This window comes from Pogonomyrmex barbatus, unplaced genomic scaffold, assembly GCF_055798465.1.
Source record: "Pogonomyrmex barbatus isolate J1 unplaced genomic scaffold, ASM5579846v1 scaffold3, whole genome shotgun sequence".
NCBI lineage: Eukaryota > Metazoa > Arthropoda > Insecta > Hymenoptera > Formicidae > Pogonomyrmex > Pogonomyrmex barbatus.
The window spans coordinates 7462238-7486224 of NW_028297127.1; the positions used below are offsets into that span (position 1 = coordinate 7462238).

Below are 23987 nucleotides of genomic sequence, written 5' to 3' on the forward strand. Positions count from 1 at the left end.
ATGTTGTATCTTACGCAGATGAGCACTTTTAACGTTATTATGAATTTTCTAAATAAAAAGGAACAATAAATTCAGGAGAAGTGAATTATGTGATTATATAATTAGCATTTAATAATTATACCATCAGCGCTGAATTAGTAGTTATAAAGCCAAAATTGATATTTTTTATTGGTTCTAAGTTAAGGATAGATTCGATGACGGCATTTCCTTCTTACATCACGTACCGTACAATTCACGTGCAATATACGTGGCTATGGAAATATTGCGCGGGCGTAAAACACGATGTTCCGAATGACGTTGTACCGTAAGGGTATTAATAACCTCCGATTCTTGCGACTACCAATTTTCAACGCATTTTATGCCGGTTTTTCGCCTATTTTCTGTTGAACAAGCAAAGCTTGGTTTATTTATTCCAAGAGAAATAACTCAATGCATTCCTCGCATTTTTTTTTTTCACTTATCCATATCTTTATTAAAAGCAAAATTTTTCAAACTGAAATCAAGTGAACCAAATGAAAGTTTTCAACGACTATTTTTGATATCACTTTCCGAAATTCTGTGAGATTTATTGGAATTTGTTACATTTTTCTCTGCTTACGGTTAACCACATCTGTATAACAAGATAAGGAAAGATTATTTACAAAGAAGCACGAATCTGTTTGAGCTTCGAAAAAACTCGTAAGGCAACCCTGACGCGTCGGTGTTGAGCAAAGATCTGTTACAGCCACCTGTGGAACAGGATTCTTCGGTACCGGTTCAATATTCTGGCCTCCAAATCTTTCCTCGCGGCGTTACGATGGTCCATTTGTATCAACGATCGTTGAAATCCTCCAGAAACGATTGAAATCCTTGAAACGAGGTTTAAGCCGTTGAGGAATTTTGGTGCGCAAGGTTAAGGTCGTTAATTGGAATTAGTATACCTTATTTTCTCCGAAGATTGCACGTATATTTTTTATTGTCTTCTGAAATGCCGCAGTGATGCGATATGTCGGGTGATAGAAGTAGCACGAAGTAGCATGACGCTATTGTTGTGTGATATTTAAACGGCTAACATTTGTCAGATTTGATTCTGTCGATATACAAAATAAATCGATATACAAAAAATAAAAATAAACAGTAATGACATTATACGATGGTAACGTCAAAGTTCACAGTAGAACGTCAATTCTGACTAGTATCGAGTATCGAGAGGACAAAGGATACACCATTTATAATAAATTAGCAATCAACAGGAAATTTTTCGTGAATAGCGAATTTGTATTTCTTTTTGCAAATGCAGTAGAACAAACAAGGTAATAAAATCTTATTTTTCTTTGCGTGCTTTTTTAAATTTAAGTGCCACACCTAAATTAACATTAACAAGATCTTGTATACAACATAATTTGTATAATTTAAAGTATGAATTTTTCTGAATAAGTATAAAATAAGTTTCGATATAGATATTTATTTGTCAATAATGGAAAAACTAAATTTTTTTATACAATCTTTCCATGTTGTTATGATAATATTAAATATAAGGCATGTAACATAATTTAAAAAAATTAAATAATAAATAAACTTAGATTAGCACTGAAAAAATTATTTTTTTATATTAAATTTTTCTATATTAAAACATAAATATTAGGAGCTTTATATTATTCTGTCTATTTTCAAATGATCGATGATTTCAAAGTCCTCGTAAAAGACGTAAGAGAAAGAAAAATCGTTTAAGAAGAGAAAGAATAGGAACAAAGATAATGTTATATAAACAGATTTCTACGAACTTCCATGACATCATTTGATATCACAACATAAGATCAGAATAAGATAAAAATTTCAATCGTACTATATTGAATCAATATAATCTTAATCTTAGCGTTTATGAATTGTATACAAAAAATACAATTATTATTTATTAAATTATAATGTCAAAAATAATAATTGCGAGAATAATATCAGAGTGAAACAGTATACGCTATTTATATAAAATTATCGTTCCTGCTGATTCACGAATTCTTACGCAAGACTTCCGGTATTTGAGCGCTGATAAGGCTGGAAAATGCCGTTACATATCCCGATGACACGAAAACTCGCGAATGTTTGAGCATAGAGCAATCAGTTATCAGCATGCGAAATGGATCCGATCAAGAAACGGGATCTGATCTCCGAATATCTCAATATCTTCGCGTACGCTGATGTGAAAGTCTTCCTGAGTCACGCGAGAACTCTCGTCGTTGCAACTGTCGTTTTCATGGCCGACACACGTCAAATGCATACGAATTGCAGGCATGTGACAGGAAGTGACAAAGGTGCGATCGCGTCGGGAGGGAGAGATCGCGATTCATTTCGTCTGCAGTTCGAAAGCGGATATGAAACAAAATCGTCCGTCGCTCGTTCCAACCAGCTGGATTGCGAATCTAGGTCGCGATCACCTGCTACGCGCTAGCAGCAGCACGGCGGATCTAGATCTACGTGGATTTGATCCATGCGACTCGACGTGATGCGGATTCACGGCGCCGCCGTGAGAAAATAGATCGCGATCGCGCGCGATTTTGCTTAAACTCTTTGACGCGGGCTGGTGTAGAAAAACACGCCACGTCTTCGAGAATTTGTTTCTTCTGCTCGACTATTTGTTTAGACAGTTAGTGCGGCAGTAATCTTATTTATTTTTATATCACTTTATATAAAAAAACGAATTAACTAAAAAAAAAAAAAATGAAAGGAACTCTTTAAATCTTCTTTTTCATATTTCTTTACAGCAAGATAACTTATAAGTAGATAGATATATATTTATTTCGTGCCTTTCGGCTTTGAAAGGGAAATATAATAAAGGAAATAACTTATAAGTAATATAATTATAATGATAATGATAATTAAAAAAAATATATATATATATATATATATATAAAATCTCACATTTTGAGGAATTGGAGTTTACCCTCGTTTACAATCAGTTTCTTTCTCTCTTCATAGATTTACTTTAAATTGCTTGAAATATATTTTTTATGAAATATATTTTTTCCATTAAGGAGAATAATGATAATAGTCTTGGATGGTTTTTCCAATCCTTCTCTCGATTCTCTCGATCCTTCCATCGAGCTTTCGACGCCTGGATGCGTCATGCATGCGAGTTTTCTCGATTTGCATACTTGATTCGCACTTGAATTATCCAGACTGATCCCCATGGCGGTCACTGCAACGCGTTCGCCATCAAGCCGTCGATTTGGTCGCGAAACGAGCTCGTGAAATTCAGAGCGAGCGTATGAAACTCGGCTTGTGGTAGGACAACATAAGTCCTGATTACACCGCGTTTTACGGTTTATGACGTAATCCCGCGGGCAGAGCTAGTTAACCGGATATTAGACGTGTCTACCTGTCTAGATGCAGAAAATCAAACGTTGATTTGAACTGCATCTATCAACCATGTTAGTCGCTTGAGTGCACGCTCCCATCGTGTAAACTGTTTCATCTGATCGACGGAGGGAAAAGATCGGCAAGTATCCTCGAGTGACGTTGTCTTCTGTATACACTGTAATGTATTATAGAAAGTGCAGAACGATAGGAATACATACGATAGTTAATATTAAAATTTCTGTCGGGAATATCTTGTCGCTATTATCTAGTTTTCGGAAGTACCTTGCGTAATTCCATTAATCTTCAACGGGACTCTATCCTGCCGTGGCTAAAACGCAAAATTGCCTAATAGCACGCTTCGTGCGCATGCAGGTTACGCCCATTTGCACCGTAAGTGGATACATTACTAAAGACAAATAAATCGTTAACGGTGACAGTCCCCCAGGAAAAGCAAACGAAATTATGGAGGAAGGGAAGTTAATGGCCGAGCACAAGACAAATGACGGGCATTCGTAGGATAATGGTGGTTTTTAGCGACAGAGAGTTCCCAGTTCCCAGTATTTGCATTCTATATCCAATAGTTAACAATCAAATTTGATTTTTAATTGTTTAAAAGTTCCATATATCTTGCCTCCAATGTGACAATTATCAAGCGAGTAAACTTAATTTGTCTAATGGAAATTCTCAATAATAATCATACATTATATATTATCAATGTTTTTGTGCACGATAGTGGGTTATGGCCTAGTTCTAATATTAGAGAACACGCCAGACGCATTGTCAGCCGCCAAAAAAGTAAAGACGACGGACAAATACCCGAATATACTTTCAATGAGAACGTTTAGCGTGAATTTGTCTGAAAGTATCAAATATCGAGTCTTCGTTTTACGTAACACACATTTGTCTCTGCGCGGGAGCGATCTTGTTAAAATTCACGTCACGTTTCTTTGAATTCAAAATAAATTTGAAACTTTTTGAGAATATAAATTCGAGAAGTCGTGATTTGCGATAGAGGGACAAAAATAAAGTAATTTAAAAAGTACGTGTATTTTTATATTCAAGGTAAACGTGAACTATACCTTCGTTTTTATCTATTTCGGTTTTCTCCCATAGACGCATCTGTGCACTAAATTGCTTGTAAGTGGCTGAGTCTGGATTTAGACAGGTACTTTTCCTGGCTCAGACTTCTACTGGTCTCCTCGAAAGCTGATGTGTGAACTGACATGTAATCTTGATGTGGTGCTTAACCCAGTGGCGAAGTGGCGTTTACAGTCCAAATACTCAATCAGTTCTGGCTAATCCTAGATTTAACTCGTAATAATTTCAGCGTCTACGATTTATATAATAATTTTAAATAAGTTTTAATTTAATTTTTAATACATTTAATTAAAAGATTTGTCATATAATAAAAATCTAATTTTAAAAGTACTATAAGCCGAAGTGACTTTAGCCTATTAAAATGATTAACCCATTTGAAGAAAAAAAATATATTTATGTAAGAAATATATCTTTTCTTTTTTTCATCTGTTTATCTTTGAATTAAAGTCTCTCATCTCAGTTTACGGCACTCTAAAATTTGTCTAAAAAATATGTAAATTAAATGTACGTATATAAAAGAAACCACATAGCACTTTTGCCCTCACTTTGTATAACAAATGTAACAAACAATACACATATTCTGTCTCATTCAGTTTGTTGAATGCGAATTATAATAAATCGAATTATAAAAATTTTAATATCTCTCTTGCGTGTCTATCATGTTTAATTCGATTGTCTCAAAGTGGCTAGGCTTAATAGACATCTTCTTGCGGCGCTGAGAGTATTTTTTACCGCGTGAGAGGGAACGAAATTTCAATTGTATCGTTTCGTGAGGGTGATGACTCGATGAATACAGCCGACCGGCGCGGCGTAGCCGACAAATTTGATTGCGTTCAATTAGGAGAATCGAGTGTGGCGATTGTGTGCGTTACCCTCGAATCCGCAGCTACATACACTTGGACATAGTCCGTGAATTCGCGGAATCAGGAAGCACTGTAATAATACCGGTTGGATTATGGTAGTCAGAGAGGGTTTATGATAAACGTGAAATCGTAGATAGCCCGAGGCAGTTGCGTATATTACATTTGGAATTTAATTAATATCTCCCTCTGATATCTACCTCGAGCAAAAACGTAAAATTGCTACTATAATATTAAAGATTGTAGGAAATTAAATGCTGTTAACTGCTTTCAGATTGGATCTACAAATTTTAAAATTTTAAAATTTGTAGATCTAAAACAACAACAATTTGTGAATTGACGTGTTCACAAGTTTATAAGTGTAAAATTAAAAAAAAAAATCTAAATTTCGAATAATGGAATCGAGAATTCGATAATAATACATTTAATCGTCGTCATTGTAACGAGAAGAATCTGCGAATCTAAAAATCTAGACAACTCGATCTAAGGTGTCTCGATCTAAAGAACTCGTGTATCGATTAACATGTTAATTCGGTACTGATTCGATTAGATTTGGAGAATACAAATCGAGACAGATATGCATAACGCTTTGGTCGGGTCACTCACGAGAGGTGAGGATAATTTCGTTTCGCGGATGAAGCGCATAATCGCGCTCGACCTTCGCCGCGGTTGCCACTCGATTACTCGCACTGTGCCGCATCGTCGAGGCAATTCAGTTTGATCAACTCGCACTCCCGACAATGGGGATATCTGTCTCGATCTCTATTCTCCAAACCCAATCGAATCAGTACCGAATTAACATGTTAATCGATACACGAGTTCTTTACCTTAGATCGAGTTGCCTAGATTTTTAGATTCGCAGATTCTTCATTACAATAACGACGATTAAATGTATTATTATCGAATTCTCGATTCCATTTTTCGAAATTAAAATTTTTTTTTTTAACTTTACACCTATAAACTTGTGAACACGTCGATTCACAAATTCCTTGTTTTGGATCTAGAAATTTTTAAATTTTAAAATTCGACGTGCCTTAACCCTCCGTGCACTCGGCGTGCAGCACGAGCTATCAAGGCCGCTTTTTATTACGGTTAAGCTGCGTTAAGCACACTGGAGAATTTGAGCTGCATGCAGAACGAATCAACTAGTTCAGATCGCGAGTCGACTACGATGATGATTTTGCAAGATATATATTCTTTTTACGAACAAAAGTATCGCTGTGAAATCCCTAATCATGTCTACAACCGCTTGGACAAACATTGTTAAATTTTAAGTAAACGAAAAAAAAAGATTACTTTTATTCTCGTAGTTTATATAACGATACTCGGGTAACCTCTTGTCTAATAAATTTTATATATATTTTAAGCAAAATTTGAATATTCAATTTTTCCTACTCTCTAAATTTCTGATAATTACACACAATATATTATTTAAAATAAGTTAAATTATATATATTATATGTTTATTTTTATGGTTATATCGCAAAGAATTTTATAGAAAAATATATTTCGTTTATTATTATAAGCTGATTTAAAGAAGCAGGCATTTTCTAGAAATTCTAGAAAAAAAATGTGCGGAGAATTGTAGTATAACGCATCGTGCTGGACAATTTTTAGCAGCTGTGAGACCGTGAGACACAAATTGTTGATGAATAATTAAAACGCGCTGACCTGTGCTCCTGGAATGAGCAGCCTTGCACGTTATATACCAGCTATAGAATTTCAGATCGCATAGTTGAGAGGAATCCCTATTATCTCGCCATGGCTCAATTTATTATTTGTTATTTGCAGCAGTATAATCAAGCGTGCTAATCGAATTAGCCTTCATCCGCATATGTTGCAACTCTTTTAGTATTAATACAGTTTGTTATCACGACATTGATACATTCGAATCAAGCGCGTCAATATCAGTCACTAAGTTCAAGTAAAATTAAAAGGTTTAAGTGTTGTATATAAATACGTGGAAAATTCTGTGTAAAATTTTGCATACGACAAGACATCTTTGAAAACAAAGTTTGTGACGTCAAATCATTAGTCAAAGCTTATTATGCCTTATTAGATGTCTATATGATCAACACTCGACCTTGGTATCGCATTAATCTATTGTGTTTTAAGAAGGAATTAGTCTTAAAACAGACACGAGACGCTAATCTTCAGTTGTTGTACGCAATTATTAGAACGACGTTGTTGTTGCCCCACACTTGCAACTAATTGCATCACTTATAATAAATTGTGCATATTTGCAGTAACTTGAATTAAGTCGCAAGAAATATTTTCTTACCGGTCTCTCTCTGGTAATAAATCCAAGATTAAATTATTAATTACATATTTAACTTTCTAATTCTCTATACTTAACATTTTAAGCTTGCAATTTAACATTCTGAATATTCTAATATTCTGAACGTTTATATTTATTTTCATTGTAATTGATGATTGTTAAATAACATGGCTTGGTGTATGGGTTGTAAAGCGCTTAATTAAACGTTGCACGGACAAGTGGCTGGCATCACGTGTGTAACTACTAATTATCATAACGTGCTCGTATTCGTGATAAGTAGTCTTAGTCCGAGCTTAAGTAAACCTTAAAGGGATTGCGCGGATTGCCACAATTTGGGAACCAAATAAGTACCAGTTGTGCATGATGATTTCATAAACATCATCCTGCGACTTCATCGTACCTAATACGGCGGTCATCTATTACCTGCCTAATTAGCATACTGCGCGTTGGTGGCATCGTATATAGCGTGCATTGCAAATACGCAAGTCTGTCTACCGAAAGAGGATAAACGGGTTCTGTTGCTCAAATTAATCAACTTCTTAGGAAATTTCTAACAATTTAAATATCATAGTTAAAATAAATTTGCCGTATTGTATCCACTCTTATAAACAATAGCATAACGTTCTTAATAAATTGCAAAATAACGTTAACTACATTTTGTTATTATATATTTTTATGATTGATAGAAAAGATTGAAATCTCTTGGTATAAAACATATTTTTTTTTTTATTTCTTAAATAATGATTACGTCAAGAGATTAAAGAGGCAAATTCGACTGTATACTTCTGGATAAGGATCGAATAACAGATTAATCAAAACCCCTCTATAAATGAAGGTTTCTAGATAAGATCAGACAACGTCATATTACATATCCTATATTTTATCGTTTCAAAAAATTAAAGGATTAGATACGTGAACATCGCAATCGACTCGGGATCCGGTTATTAACGAGATTAGTGATAAAAGCAGTTTGGTGTCAATGGAACGAGCGTATATCTAATAATGTAAGGTCGTCTGGTCTACCTGCGCAGCGTTGTAATTTTTGCACGTGCCACTCTCCCTTACAACAACTATAGCTTTAACGAGCGCCACCCATTCTCATTGTCTAAGTCACATTCCGAGGACTCACTTGCCATAATTATATGTAAAAGGCAGCCAGCTATGAAATCTCTCAACCGAGTTAGTTAACCTGTGACATAACGGTTACGTATCTAATTTTCACTGATGTACATATTTATTCACGTTTTCTTAAAAATTACATTTTACATTGATAATTATAACAAATTAAAAATTCCAGATTTAATTTATCATTGATTTGTCATCGATTGAGTTGGTTAGAAATATTGAGATATCATCGAAAAAATTATCTCTTATAAAGAATATCACTTATACACATATTCACTTTATGCTCAAGATGCAGTTTTTATGGCGCATTCCGTGTAACCACAAGCGGCTGTCGATACCCGTGGTATTTGGATACAGACTAAGTAACAGTACCGGCAAATTAAATTTGAGTATATCGGCCTTTTAAGAGGCCAGATAATCGATCAGCTGTTTCGCCATTCCTCGTATCTCCCCTCCCTCTCTCTCTCTCTCTCTCTCTCTCTCTCTCTCTCTCTCTCTCTCTCTCTCTCTCGACCGGCTCCGGCCGGTTCCAGTTCGGGATGGACTAAACATCCGAATGGTTCCGTTAACTCAACCAGCCGAGATGCCTGGACTAGGTGAGAAAGAAAGGAGAGGCTGTACGAATGCAGCTCCTTCGCAAGGACGATAACGGCGCGCCGTGTATCTTTATATCTCCGTTGTACAATTATAAATGCCATCGTGTTAAAAACTAGGTAACGCCAAGCGATAGCCAACTACCAGTCACCATCTCGAACTTTCAAAGATAAATATGCCATATATAGGTACGTGGCATGTTTGCGTGTATATGTGCGTGCGTGAAACGAAAATTTATAGATATTTGATAATGAATATGCGTAACAGCACTATCGCGATAAACTTTGGTTTAATAGCTTGACAGCTAATAGCTTGGGAACTTCAATTTTTTCTAAATAATTCCGCATAAAATCCTGCAAGATTTTATGCGGAATTTTTCATGTATTTTAAAGAGGTACTTAATACATAAATTTATTAAGGTAGTTCCAGTTTATTGAATTGAAAAATAAGATAATTTCTCCTTTAAATTATAATTAATTTATGATTTTCTCCATAGGGCATTGCATTCGACAGATTGAAAGACCGCGATATTTTTTCAGAAATTTTCTCAATTATTTTTCATTAGATTCAAGCGTAGATACGCACATCGACCAATCTGGTGCACGGCCAACAACGCTGCAGTTGCAATCCGGGATTCGATACGTGCAACAAGGTTGCTGTGCCGTAAATTTAGAGCGGCCCGACCCTGCAAAATGTCTTGCCAGAAATCCCGTTATAAGGAATGACAGCAAAAATCCGTTATGAATATAATGAATATTGATGATTTAGGTGTAAATAAAACATAATTGAATCTGTGGGCATTGCCATTATCATTGCATATTTGTATGTTTTAAAAGTATTCTCATCTATTTCCTATCTATGATAGAAATAAAAATTGAAAAAAATCTTATGTAAGAAAGATCTCAAGATCTTTCGTCTTTATAAAAGATTGATAACGTTATTTAATGTTGCGTTTTATATTATCAATTGTCATTTCGATTCGTACATGTTCGAAAGTTAGCTATTATTCGTCATCATTGTTCTCATTTTTCATTGCAAAATCGTATCTTAAGATACCATTCGTTTCGGTCGATAGATCGATTCTTTTAAAACGTAAAAAACACCATACGAGCTATGATCTGGATACCAAGACTCAAAGTCCGTTCACTTTGCGCTCTTTTCTTTTTTTCTTCTCTCTCTGTATGTTGTTCTTTATCGATCTTGCAATGGCATACTTTTGATTCCGATCTGTAGCGTAAAGAAAGAGAAATATAGATATGATAATTATATGGCATAATAAAATATGTCCTCACTGTTATATGATCTTTTAATGATACACTTAGTGCCGAGTTTGAATTTGATTAATTGATTACTAAGATATGTAGTATTAAAAAGCGAAAGGGATATCGAAATTTTCACTAGAAAGAAGACTCTTTTCTACTAACGATACTGGTATAACACGCGCGTTATTCTGTTCGTATATAATATGTATAATATGTAAATATACAATATGGAGATATAAAATTCCTATTAGTATTAATCTAATTAAAAATTAGCATATTGTATCATGTTTGATCATATATTTTATCTATTCGAAGACAGTATGTTATGTGATGTGATTGTCATAATATAACTGAGTAATGAACGATATCAGCGATTATTACGATATTATCCGAGATGCACATCGCGATGTACTGGTTACAACCGGCTGTAATCGCCCCTCATAGACAAGTCATATTCTTCGCACCGTTTCTTTTTTCTAACGGTGCACAGAGTGCTCGTAAAAATTCCCGCCTTGACCTACAATCTCAGGCTTAGATACACGGCTAAATATAATTAAAGGGAAAATCGGTAGCAACGTCTATTATTAAGGCGTATCAGCGATTTTAAGTCGAACGTGTAATTGTTACTTTGTTATCTACAGGATATTAACTCCTGATGCGAAATCGCAATCTTAACGAATCGTATGATTTGTATCTCCGTTATTGTTTAGATCAATTATGTGAATTAATGAGGTAACTTAATGTAAACACGTTACAAATAACATTTATAGATATAGGTTATAAAAGTGCATTTTTTTTATATCTCATAAAATAAAAATTTTCTAACTGTTTTACAATATCTTTAACTTTACGATTTTGCGCGCGTTAATTTTATTTTGATTTTGAACGTCATTACGGCAGATTATGTCGGTAGTTTGCATGAGATTGTAATTTTAATATTTCATAATACGTCAGCTCAATCGGCAGCCCTTGACCACATATTTACTGCATCCGTCCTGTCATTACGCGCTTTAATTCGCGGTTATGCAAAAATTTGAGCAAATGAACATTTCAAGGAAAAACCCGTAAACATATTATAAAATTCGAATCCCACGTTCGTTTAGCCTTCAAAACCTAACTTTTAAAACAAAAAAATAAATAAATAACAGCGACAAAATTGGCAAACAAAAAAATAAGATTAACTATAATAAATATTGATACAACTATTAATTTATAAACTTATTTATAAATCTTAACGTGAACGTTAATTTAAACTCGACCTTAGCTGTTAAGATGTATGGACATTATCTATTTACGGTAGAAATACTTGTTTAGGTGGTGGTCAAGAATGTTATTTAGGTATCTAAAGTAGGAAGGAAAGATATTGTGCTTGTATACGTCATTGGGGAGCGAGAAAGGGTTCAAGCCGCGGGTCATGTACGCATGTACGGGTACGAATTACCGTTCGCCGATGGGCGCCGGATTGGCCGCTCGGGCCGACTGCCCGAGAGGTTGATGTCCGAACTCCGCGCCAACATTCCGACTTCTCTCGTTCCTTCCTGGTGGTCTCCGCGACCGGCTCCGGCCGAGAACACCGTCCGCGAAACGCCAAAAAAAGACATCGCTCCGCTCGCTAGTTACGACGCGACCCTGAGAAAGCTTCGTCACTTTCGTTAACAGGTCGCCCCCCCGCGCTTCTTCTAGACACGTTGGATTTTGCGCGTGCACCAAGAGGCAATATTTTATCAAATTCTATCGCGTTGAATTTTAATAAAAAAGAGCTTAAAGAGTTTGAATTTTTGAATACAGGTGACAATTGTATTTAAAAATTTTCTATATATCATTTAATATATATTGGAGTAGAGAAAGTTTTTCGTAATATATTTTATTGCACTTTTCAATTTTTTTTTTTTTTTTAATTTGAAAAAAATCTTTATCTCACTTTAAGAGAAATTAGACATTGTAACATCTCACAAGAAAGTATAATTTATATCATTTTCACTCGCGGCTGCCACCACTTGGTAATTTTTCTTGTACAACACGCGTCCCTACGACAATGGATCTCCCGGAGGCACAATGCGAACCAGCAAGTGGCGAAACGGGGCCATAGGATGGCACAATAATAGCGATGCAACGGCACATTCGCGTCATCTGCTCGACTATTAATAAAATCGAGAGAGGACCATCTATTTCGGAAACGATACGTCCGGGTCTGGTCGGATTTGGAACCAGCGTTATTAAAAATACAACGTCCAAAAGCATCTCGGTACTTAGATGCAAATTTATCATTGTTTTTTGTAACCGTTAAAATAATGTTAAACTTATTCGTAAAAAAGTAGCTGAACCTTCGAGAATCATCTTAATGCAATATATAAATGTAGCTCTGAGCGATTTCAAAGCCTAGAATTCTAGTTTTTTTTCTAATTCTATCTATATGTGTCATCTTTTTATATTAATTACCATCACTACCAATTAGTATCATTACTTTCACGTGAAGAGTAGCGACACGCGAACGTATCAATAACAGGACAGCTATAATATAATATAATTGGTCACGTTCCAATGCTTGACCGTAGCAAGTACTTATTTTCAGTTGCCGATAGATATAAAAAGAAAATAAAAGAATTCGTTACCCTTATTATTATCATTATGATACTTAACTTCTTATTTCATCATGTTAATCGCAAGGTGTTACGAGACGTAAATTAAATCTCCAAAGTATTCGGATTTGATTCGATATACTTTTCACGTAAAAAAAATAGAAAGTGTCGCATTGCGTTATTTCTTTTTTTTTTTTTTTCTTTCATTCTATGTATCATTCTTATCGTGTGAAATAACACACCGTGTGTATCTACATCTCTGCTTCAGTCGCATCGAGCGACTGGAAAACCGAGTCGAGAGACAAGAATAGAAATTCGCGCCGGAAAGCCGGCTCAGAATTTTAAGTAAATCCTCTCGGGACGTGCGACGTAAGAGTCGAACGAGTCACGACGAGGAATCTTCCGTGTTCCCGTTAGGCGCATTACCTATCGCGCGAGAGAAAGTTTTCCTATTTATACAGAAAACGTCGGAAGCAGTGAATAATTGGTCGTCGAGGATAATGTCTCGGAAAAAAAGAAGTTTCTAGATTCGCGGCGTAATTGGGTAGAGATAGTTACCTTCAATCAGGCGAGAGATCGTTAAAGAAGGATTTTATGATAATTTAACATCGAATACATGTATAGTTTATTAAAATAAAATATAAAATAAGTTATGTAAGTTTTTCACGAAAAGAATGACGTTCCTGAAATATCTGAAAACTTGATTGGACATAAATCTGAAAATAATTATGTAGGATGTTCAAATTGCTTGCTAAAGTATTTAAAAAAATTTGCAGTATTATTGTCTTTTTTTTTTTTCACATGATAATAATGGCAATTTTGATGGTCCAATAAAATTATTTTGTCTGGCCAAATGTGTGATGCTTTAGCAAAACCGTTCTTTCCGTGTAAAATTTATGAAATTTGCAGAACTTAACAGGTGTTCTAATGACAGATACATGATTGACAGAACTTGTACTGTCCGTAACTATTACGTATCGCAAATCGTATACGCGAATTGCAATAACATATACAAGTCAGTTACGCGTGTAAACGAGTTCAGCCTTCTCACCTGCTACAAGATGTCGAACGGAGACTATGTTAACCGAATAACGGTACGAAGGCGCTCGTGACAAAAATCGTGTCTTGTGTCTTTCTCGGACTGGTAAAAACATCGCATAATAGTGCAGTAGGTCTTGTCGAGCGCGATGCTTAACGTAATCTATCAATACCTGCCAATCAAATCAGAGTCAGGTTACACGTGTTAATCACAGCTTATAAGGGTTGTGGTATCGTGATCGATTTCACAAGATGTACGACTTTCGTCGAACTTGAATGATTCTCGCGCGAAAAACACGTTGGAAAAAAAATATACGTAAATTTCGCCTGGATTTTTAGATCGATACAAAATAGTTTGGCGTATCGAAGCTACACGCTATCTTTTTGCATAACAAGTTTACATTTCTCGTTCGTTCTTTCATAAAACAAATATTTCGCGAAACAAGTATCACGATGCGTAACGGTACAGCCGATATACCGTATAGCCAATAGGATGTGGTATATCTGCTTATATTTGCCGCGTCTACAAATGCAACTTGTGGGGCAAAATTTTTCGCAGTATCGCCGTGACTCACCCTGATAATGCTTATTTTTGCTGTCCCGCTAATATACGGACTTGCCCGTGGCTTATCTCGCGATGAGAGTACGTTCTCGACAATCACGGTGATTCATAAAGGATTGTATTATATATCGAAAACAACAAACATTTTAATATTGCATTACTCTGAACTCCTTTCTCTTTAAATATTATATATAGTATCACTTGACACCTCCGATAACTTAAAAGAAACCTTCGGACTCTGATTGATCTAAATACATAGTCCTTCAGATAATGGTTGATCTAAATACAATGTTTTAATGTTCGAATGTTTGTGTGTTTAATTTATTCCTATATATGCTGTATATGCGATATAATCATATTTTTATTTAAATTAAAGAAAAAATTCTTAATTTTTCCACCGCTGATCTTAATTTTATAGAGCGAGACAGAAATCGCAGTAATGAACAGTACCTTTAAAGTTGCGAGGAAATTATATATGGCAGACAGGATGATCTTGACCTGAAAGTGCATGAGCGAGTTAATAGGATTAATCTCTCATTCTTAGACACTTGACAGCCTATGTTGCGATTAATTATATTAAATTAATATATATTAAAATTGCAACTTTATCTTATACCTTATATCTCGTTAATTATGTATAATTTCAACAAAGCGATATAACATTACGCTATCATCTCATCATTTAAAGTCAGAAAAATTATTGTCAGGCCGCTTTGCAATTTTCTATTTTGAAATCTGTGTTTTGTGCTTCTAAATATAATTTCCTTATAGATGGCCGTTCTATTGGTATAAGCCGCACGATAAATAGCATCACATTGCGCGGGTTAACCGACTTTAATAACGCCATAGAAACCGCTGAAAGAATTAATCTAAACGTTTATGCCTCTGATAACAGGAGAAATACCGGACGCGACATATGCGTTTTATTAGATCTTTTCAGCGAATAAAACGTAATTAAAGTGGGAATTCTATAATTAATGTCGCAACTGCGATGTCATTTCCAGATATGCGTAATATCTGCATCTTTTTACTCTATTGATGACTGTGCAATAAATTATATCTGTAGATATTGAGGTCCATAAAGACTCATACGTACGATAAAGATGATATTTAACATAACATATATCCATTTCTCTATATATCAGTTCCAGGAGTTACGTCACGAACCATATGGCGATTTTTTTTTAATCGCGATAGGTCAGATAAATAAAAAAAGAAAACAGTATCCGTTTTACGATTTATGCAATTTGATAATCGATATCGATATACTTTCTCAGAGGAAAAGACAGGGTCTAATCTCTCTTTCGTACGTACACTTAGCGCTGCGATTAAATTCATAAAATTTCCGAGTTATTTAATCATCCCGTACGTACCATTCCGAACGTAGGTTTATCTCGCGCGCGATACTTCAGCGTGTTGTACGTTAACCATCTGCAATTTGCAAATTTGCGATAATGCCCGTTCGAGGTCGGTGCCGGATGACGGAAGGTTAAAGTGACGAGGGCCTGAACTAGTTCGACGAGTGTGTCGTCGTTCCGTCTCGCTGGCGTTACAAGAGCCGGGCCGCGATGTAAGCGACGGCGGGATTAATTCGCGGGAAGCTGGAGAACGGAAATTACCTGGATGGTACAACGCGCGATCTCCTCCGTTCCTCCCGTTTTCCCCCCGGGGACGGGACGAGAGGAGAGACGTGCGACGCGTGCATATAGCAGAAGGTCGGCGTACCTCTCGCCTCCGCGGCATAGATCACTGGCTTCGCGAACGGAGTCAGTCGGCGATAGATGGTGGTTATGCAATGGCCGACTCGCGATTTCCATCACGGACGTTCCAGCCTTTGATTTCTGACCCAGCCCAAGAGAGATGGTCGACATGGGCGCCAGCAGCGTACACCTCTCTGCGTTCCACCAACTGACCCCCCACCCCCTCCTCCCTCCCCCTGATCCTTGAAATGTCAAACTACTTTTGTGTCACGTTAAAATAAAGAATATTTAGCATTGAACGTGAGGAATAAAAAAAGTTTCTGTCGACTTTAGAGTTCTCTATAAAAATTATTTTTTTTTTTTTAAATAAAATACTGGGTTATCTCTAAAATTCTGGCGATATTGAAAAATATGAAGTTAATTGATGAAATGATAAATTATCTAATTTCAAATAAATTTAATATCAATAATATCAATAAATATCAATAAAGTAATATGAGTTCAAATAGATTTAATCTTGAATGTAGGATACCTTTATATGAGATATGATCTTACAATTTGATAAACCCAATCTCAAATACTTTTCTATATAGATATTCTATATAGATTACATTTTAGATATCACAATTTGATTCGAAATTTATACGGATCGATCGAATTTCTGGGAGTTTCCTGATTGCGCATCCCCTTTAAATAATTTCCCGAAGGGGCAACTCTCTTCTTTTTCCTCATTGAAGATTGAACAGATGCCACGGAGCTGAAATGAAAATCAAAATCAAATAGGGGAATGGTATTCCGGCGTGAAATTTCTCCGCGGTCGATAGCTATTGTTACATCATCCGCATCCTTTCACAACGTCGCGCCTTATTGCCGATAACAATGGCAATGGCGTACGGAGGATTTCTGATAGATTTTCTTTATTAACTTATGGCAGAAGAGGTTGAGAGAAAGTAACGCGAATGCAAACCACTTTCGCACATTCGACAAATTTGTATCGTTGTTTTTATTTATATCCATATTAGCATCTTCTATTTTTACGAGCGAATTAATAAAGATTCAAGCACACGTTATGTGTTTCATAAATAAATTTATGAAGTGTAGTGAAATATTTTATTACTCGGGATCTCTATGCGCTTGATGTTCTCTAATTTCGGCGTTTTAATGCACGTAACATCCGCGAGGTAACATTAATTAAAGTTTGAATAAAGGGTGCGGTAAGACAGTAGGCGATTATCACAGATCTTCCACACGATGCGATGATAATGCAGGCGGTGTTTATCGTTTCGTGACGAACGCGGTTCAAAGGCCTCATTTGCGATACGTCATACGTTCACCCGCATTGTTGTAGTCAACCACGAGAAATGTACATATATGGCATTCGATAATGATGAAGCGTGAAGCTTTTATTCGTTGCAAGCTGAAATCGTTTTCATAATAATAAATATCAACGTATAAATTGTTTCATAAAAATAAAAGCCATTTTAACAAAAAGATTAAGGATTTATTAGGTATTTAATATTAAAAATTAAATCCCCAGCGTTTAATTTAGCATTTATTTAACTTCAAATCTTCGATTCTTGAACCGTTATATTCGAGTTGAAATTATATCAATGTTCGAGTATATCTGATCGATTATGTCTAAAAAAAATGACATTATTACTTCGAAAGAGCTAACAATGGATATAGAAACGAATTGAAATGTAAAAAGATAAAACGTGTAGGAAAATCATGTTTTCAAAATTGTTTCAGTAGTTAAATTTGTTCACTGGAAAGTGATGAAATTTTTGAAAATATTGAGATTGAAAAGTTGAGCATCTTACATGGTAATATTTTACACTTACATTTGACTAACATTTGTGGGAAGAAACCTACACGCGAAAGTTCACATATGCATACTTGAGCTTTATTCAATTTCAGGAAGGCTTTTCAATTATATGAATATGGACGGATTCAATAAATCACGAGCGTATTTTATCGACTTTATACGCCATTATTGTAGAAATATTAAAGGTTTCGCTCTTTTATATGTTTCTCTTAAAATCTCTGTTTTATATGTTAATTACAAATATTATATATTCTTTATTTAACGCATATATAAAATATTCTGTTATTATTGCATATATAATTTTTATAAATAAAATTATCATTTGTGTATTAATTTTATAGATTTTGGATCAGCGTAGACAATGATTAATATGTAAAGACAAGTGATCAAAAATTGATGATGCATCTCTCTCTCTCTCTCTCTCTCTCGTTGCAGTTCCTTCAGAATCTGGGCAAGGTCGATCGAACCGCGGACGACATATTCGACGAGCACCTGCAGAACTTCACGAGGCAGCAGAACTCCGCCAATAGACTGCAAAAGGAGTTCAACAATTACATCAGGTGTGTTCGAGGTAAGTCGTCTCGCGGGACAAAACTAACTCGTCTTTCCTCTAAATGGCGATCGCTATTTATTAGTCGCGCTAATGTTTGTTATGTTTTACACGCAACACAGAGAATATTATCGATAAACTCGCGTCGGATGCTCAAGTTTATATGGATTTTAACCGTTTTGTCATAGAGAAAATTTTTTTATATCTGCAATATATATGGCGATATTATGGTGGCACACGTCGCCGTTATTAAGCATTCTATTACTTTTGAATGATTAGTTTAATTATCCTTTAATTACCTATTCAGCGTATGCAACATGTGAAATATTGATTAGGCATCAGAACCTTACATAAGCACTTACTTAACAATTACTCGTGCCAATTAGACAGGTGTAAAAATTCAAACTATATAGATACAAATTGCACTGCAGGAACGACGATAACTATTCATCCGGCAAGCTGACTATTAGTATCTTGAATATGTATTTATAAAACTACTGTAAATTTATATAGATGATTTAAATATTACGACACTTCTCTCAATTGTAGATTCTTCGATCGATCACGTGCGATTTTTCTAAATTTAATTAGAAATCACTAAAATATATATCGACTAGTTAAAAAAAATCGAGTTCTTTATAAAAATACTTATTATATTTCATGAATATTTTCGAAGAAAGCGATAATTTATTTTTTTTATCGTAATATTCTTAATGTAAAAAAATATGTTTCATTTATCCTTGAATTAACAGACTCGCACAAAACGCGACGCGCGTTAAAAAGAAAAGAAATTATTCGCGCAACCTTGCATTGCCGTGACCCGGTTGCTAAGCTCACGTGGAGGCTGAATTATTTGCTCCGTAATTCCGTACTCTGCCCCCTCTTTTTTTTTTTTTTTGCGAGAACGAGATAAATGCGTCTATCGATACGTGCTCAGCTCGGAATTGATTTATACGCCTCGGTTTTATTGCGTTTTTCTCTCTCTTCTTTTCTGCAACACGCTGCAAAAATTTATATAAAATCGATAGCAGAACTTTCGCAACGTACAGAAAGTATAACAAAAAGCAAACAAATTTTTATGTAAAGCTGTACAATTACGTAAGCCGTATAAATATAACTCTGTCATTGTCCGATACAATCGGCTGAAAGATCTTTGCCACGCGCACGGAGTTAATTCTTGTTAACATTCTTATAAAGTCAGCATCTGTCATTGGCAATCGGGGAAATGATTTTCGCCGTCCGTCAGTCGGCACTCCCATTCGCGTATCGTCTCTCGGATGAATGACGGACAGATGAATAACACGCGGACATTGAATGACGACCGGCGGTTCCGCGCAGGCTCATCGGCATCAATTACTATCGAGAGGAACCGATGTAATATTTTAATCGCGTATATTCGGTATATAATACACCGTACACAGACGTACATGACACATGGCGAAACCTTTGAGAGAGGCTGGCAGGAAGGAATTACTCTCCGTGTAATACACCACGATCCTCCCACTTCCATTTCAGCAGCGGTGTATTCGAAAATATTAAATAACACGATGGCCTTGCCGCGATTGTTAAATATTAAAACGGTAGCCTGATTGTCGGGCTACGCAATCGATAAGGTGCAGTTCGGAAATTGATTGAAGGCAGTTGGCTGATTTTCCGGAATACGAGGATGACGAGATAATTATTTCATGCAGCAGATGCATACATCAACGATCCGAATTTGAACGGGAAAAATGAATTTCTACCCCGCACTTGGTTTCACACTTGGTGTACAGCGCCGTGATCCATCGTGCGAAAAATTATGCCGTAATTATAATTAAGTAATCGCGTATACGTAACGCATATATTGTGTTGTTGCAGAAATACATTGTAATACATTGTCATGCAGCATGCAATTTATTAGCGATTTATAAAGTCGGCTGATGTTCGCGTGCAACGATTTTCCGCTAAGTTAGCGGAAAGAGATCTCTTTAGGTCTCTGTGAGGTTTTCACCTGAGGTTTCGCAAATGCGCCGGGAATTATGCGTTTTAGAAGCTGGAGGCCCGAACGGTGCGCGCCTATTGTCTTTCTCTTTCTCTCTCTCTCTCTCTCTCTCTCTCTCTCTCTCTCTCTCACACCTCAACCCGAGGCTGTGCAAACACGCGCGAAATCAATAGCAAAACGTCATACGATCTTTAATCCCTCCCACTCGAATTGTGTTAACCGCAAACAACTTTTCCACGCTTGGCTGGTCTGACACCGACGGCGTCGTTATTCCCATACTTTTTTAGTAGCTTCTACCTCTCAGGGACATCTCGGCGCGCTTTTCGGCATCGCGAATTTTACGGGAACCGGTGAAGAATCCTCGTGGAGGCAAGAATGTGCGAGAAGAAAGGGAAAAAGATGCATCGAATCCGTTTCCCGTTAGGCAAACGTCGCGGGTGACTTCCTTGAAGGAGGTGTTAATCTCGGAGTGCGCAGGATCCGCGTTAGCGATTTTTAGCTTTCCTCTTGTCACTTTTATGGTGGACGGAACATGGCATAAATACCCGCATGCGAAATATGTCGATGAACAGGTGTCAGGCCGTCGACGAAGTTCCCCCTGACGTCATAAACGCGACAACGCGGCGAAATATGTTGAAAGTACGGCCGTAACGCGTTGCGAATTCGATCGTCGCACGATTCATCACAATTTTCGCGATTTCCATTACCGCGCGCTCGATGTCCGAGTCCAAGTTCCGAGTCCAAGTAAGATTCCGGATGAAAAAAGAAACTAACGAGGACGTCTGCGCGTCACTCGTTGAACCGGGTAAAAAGATCACGCTGAAAATTATAGCAACCTGCTTATTTGTAATTTGCATTTATAAATCATCTGGTATACAATAAATTATTTATACAATTATTTTCTAAAGGTTTCTCAGAGATCCTCATTAATGCTCATAAATTTCTCGCACATCATAGATACACTAGAAGTAGATATTTTTATGTGAAATATTTTATTTTAATAGGTGAATTTTAAAACGTAACGTAATATGTCGTATATATATATATATATATATATATGTGTGTCATATTTGGATTTAATTAAAATAATTAATCTGTCTGTGTGGAGAAATAAAAAATGCAAATTTCAAACACGTCCGTTAATTGAATTAAATGAGATCTTCCGTTAAAAATTTTATCGTAATATATGTGAATATTAAATATTACAATTTACATATGAAAAATTACCATCTTGTCTCGCCTTGTTTTTGCAATTCGACCTGAGTAACTAACATGAGATTCGCGAACGATAAAAGTCACTCTGCAACTTCTGCGCGGCGCGAGCCGAAGCGAGGAATTTGTAAGCAATCGGCTTATCGCCACAGGTGAATGCACTAGGAGAGGTTTAGATGTAGGTCAGGAAAGTAGTCAACCCGCGTCGCGCGGTTTATTCCTGAAGTAAAGAGACACGTGTCGCTGTGTTGGAAAATCGGCGTGAAAAAGTTTCTCTACGCGACTTGCGAAACAGCACCGTCTCTCTCTCCTGACGACCGCGTCTTACGTGCGGTGTCTTCGATTCGAGAAAAGTCCCCCTTCGTTATCCATCTCTATGTGAAGCCTTGGCACATCTTTCTGTTAAGAATAATAAATTTTTTTTATGATAATTAAATGAAAAGTGAGTTAAATCGACGAAAGCAAAATCGACGATGCATTTTGTTTTGCAGCGGTACAGGCTGCCTCGAAGACCCTCATGGATTCGTTGAATGAGATCTACGAGAGCCAATGGACTGGACACGATCTGTTGTACGTGCAGGCACAAAATCTTGACATGCTGTGGCAAGATTTCACTCACAAGCTCGCGGACCAGGTTCTTGTACCACTCAACACATATCAAAGCCAATTCCCGGAGATGAGGGTACGTCCTGCGCAGCTTTGGTAGTTGCATCAAACAATTTCTTCATTAATATTCCTTTTTTTCTTTTAAGTTCTTCTTTTCTCACAATCTTCCATAGAAAGTAAAAATCTGTCTTTATATTTATTTAAATTTTTATTGTACATTTCTTTTTTCATAAAATTCTTTTTCATAAAATTTCGGTTATTGATATTAATAATTAATATTTTGTTAGTTGCTTTTATAATGAAGACTAATCTTTTCACACATAAAAGTATCAGAATGTTATAATAAAATTTAAGTACAAACTGGAAATTTATTTTTAGTACTTTGTGTAATGTTGAAATTAAAATTACGTTTGATAAATAATTTGCAGTAATTCAGAAAATTATAATAATAAAATATATTTAGCTGCTATGTGTTTCATCCAGGATTGATTTTCATGAAAATCATTGATTTTCTAGAAAAAGGTCGACAAGCGTGGACGTAAACTAGTGGATTACGACAGTCAGAGACACAATTTCCAGTCATTGCAGTGCAATCCAAAGAAGAGAGATGAGCTTAAAGTATCCCGGGGGAAGGAGTTGCTGGAGGAGGCAAAACGTACATACGAGCAATTGAATTCTGAGCTGCATGATGAACTGCCAGCATTATATGATTCACGTGTTCTTTTTCTCGTTACGAATCTGCAAACGCTCTTCGCCGCGGAACAAGTGTTTCACACTGAAAGTGCCAAGGTACCTAAAGTAATTTAAGGAGGATTTATATTATGGAATTTTATATTTTAACAAATTTTAAATTAAAAAATGTAATGAAAATTTGATCGTGCCCTCTCTTATCGAAATATATCGAAATATATAAAATTAAAAAATTCATAAAATTTTATAGCATCCTTCTCATATTTTTTTCTTTTTAATTCTTGTGTTTCTAGGTATATTCCGAATTAGAAGCCATCGTTGATAAATTGGCTAACGAAAGTCAGCGAGGATCTTACACACTGAAGAAGAGTACGGAACCGCAATCACCGAAGTCACCTAATGCGAATTCATCGTAAGTAGATTCGTCGAGTCAGTAAAATTAAAATTACTGCGATTACACATTATAATAAAGATAGATAATTGGCAAAAAAAATTATTTTGTAAAACTAATGTAATATTGAAACAGTTATTACATAAAATGTGACATGATAGAGTAGTAATTATACAAAATGTAAAACCAAGAGGTACTATACTAGTTACATAATACTAATAACCCTGATTTGTTTCAGCCTAATAATTAACACGCAGCCAGCGCAGAACAATATCTCAGGAGGTAATTATTTCGTTGTATTTT

At 35.8% G+C, this 23987-nt stretch overlaps 1 protein-coding gene and 2 long non-coding RNA genes across 5 annotated transcripts in view; 2 read left to right on the top strand and 1 right to left on the bottom strand.

Moving 5' to 3' along the window:
* Amph (amphiphysin) overlaps positions 1-23987 on the top strand; it is a 36844-nt gene that overhangs the window by 8755 nt on the left and 4102 nt on the right. For all 3 annotated transcript variants that reach the window (XM_089079865.1, XM_089079867.1, XM_089079866.1), the window contains exons 2-6: positions 18690-18825; positions 22489-22679; positions 23120-23392; positions 23587-23705; positions 23923-23966. In XM_089079865.1, coding sequence (XP_088935991.1) covers positions 18690-18825; positions 22489-22679; positions 23120-23392; positions 23587-23705; positions 23923-23966 — 763 coding nt within the window. The remainder of the gene's footprint in view (positions 1-18689; positions 18826-22488; positions 22680-23119; positions 23393-23586; positions 23706-23922; positions 23967-23987) is intronic.
* LOC112552781 (uncharacterized) lies at positions 444-1044 on the bottom strand. Its single transcript, XR_003096780.2, has 2 exons — positions 921-1044; positions 444-848 (listed from the first exon to the last, which is right to left on the bottom strand). It is a non-coding gene; the product is annotated as an uncharacterized LOC112552781 (long non-coding RNA).
* LOC148935974 (uncharacterized) lies at positions 843-11725 on the top strand. Its single transcript, XR_016139911.1, has 2 exons — positions 843-9476; positions 9854-11725. It is a non-coding gene; the product is annotated as an uncharacterized LOC148935974 (long non-coding RNA).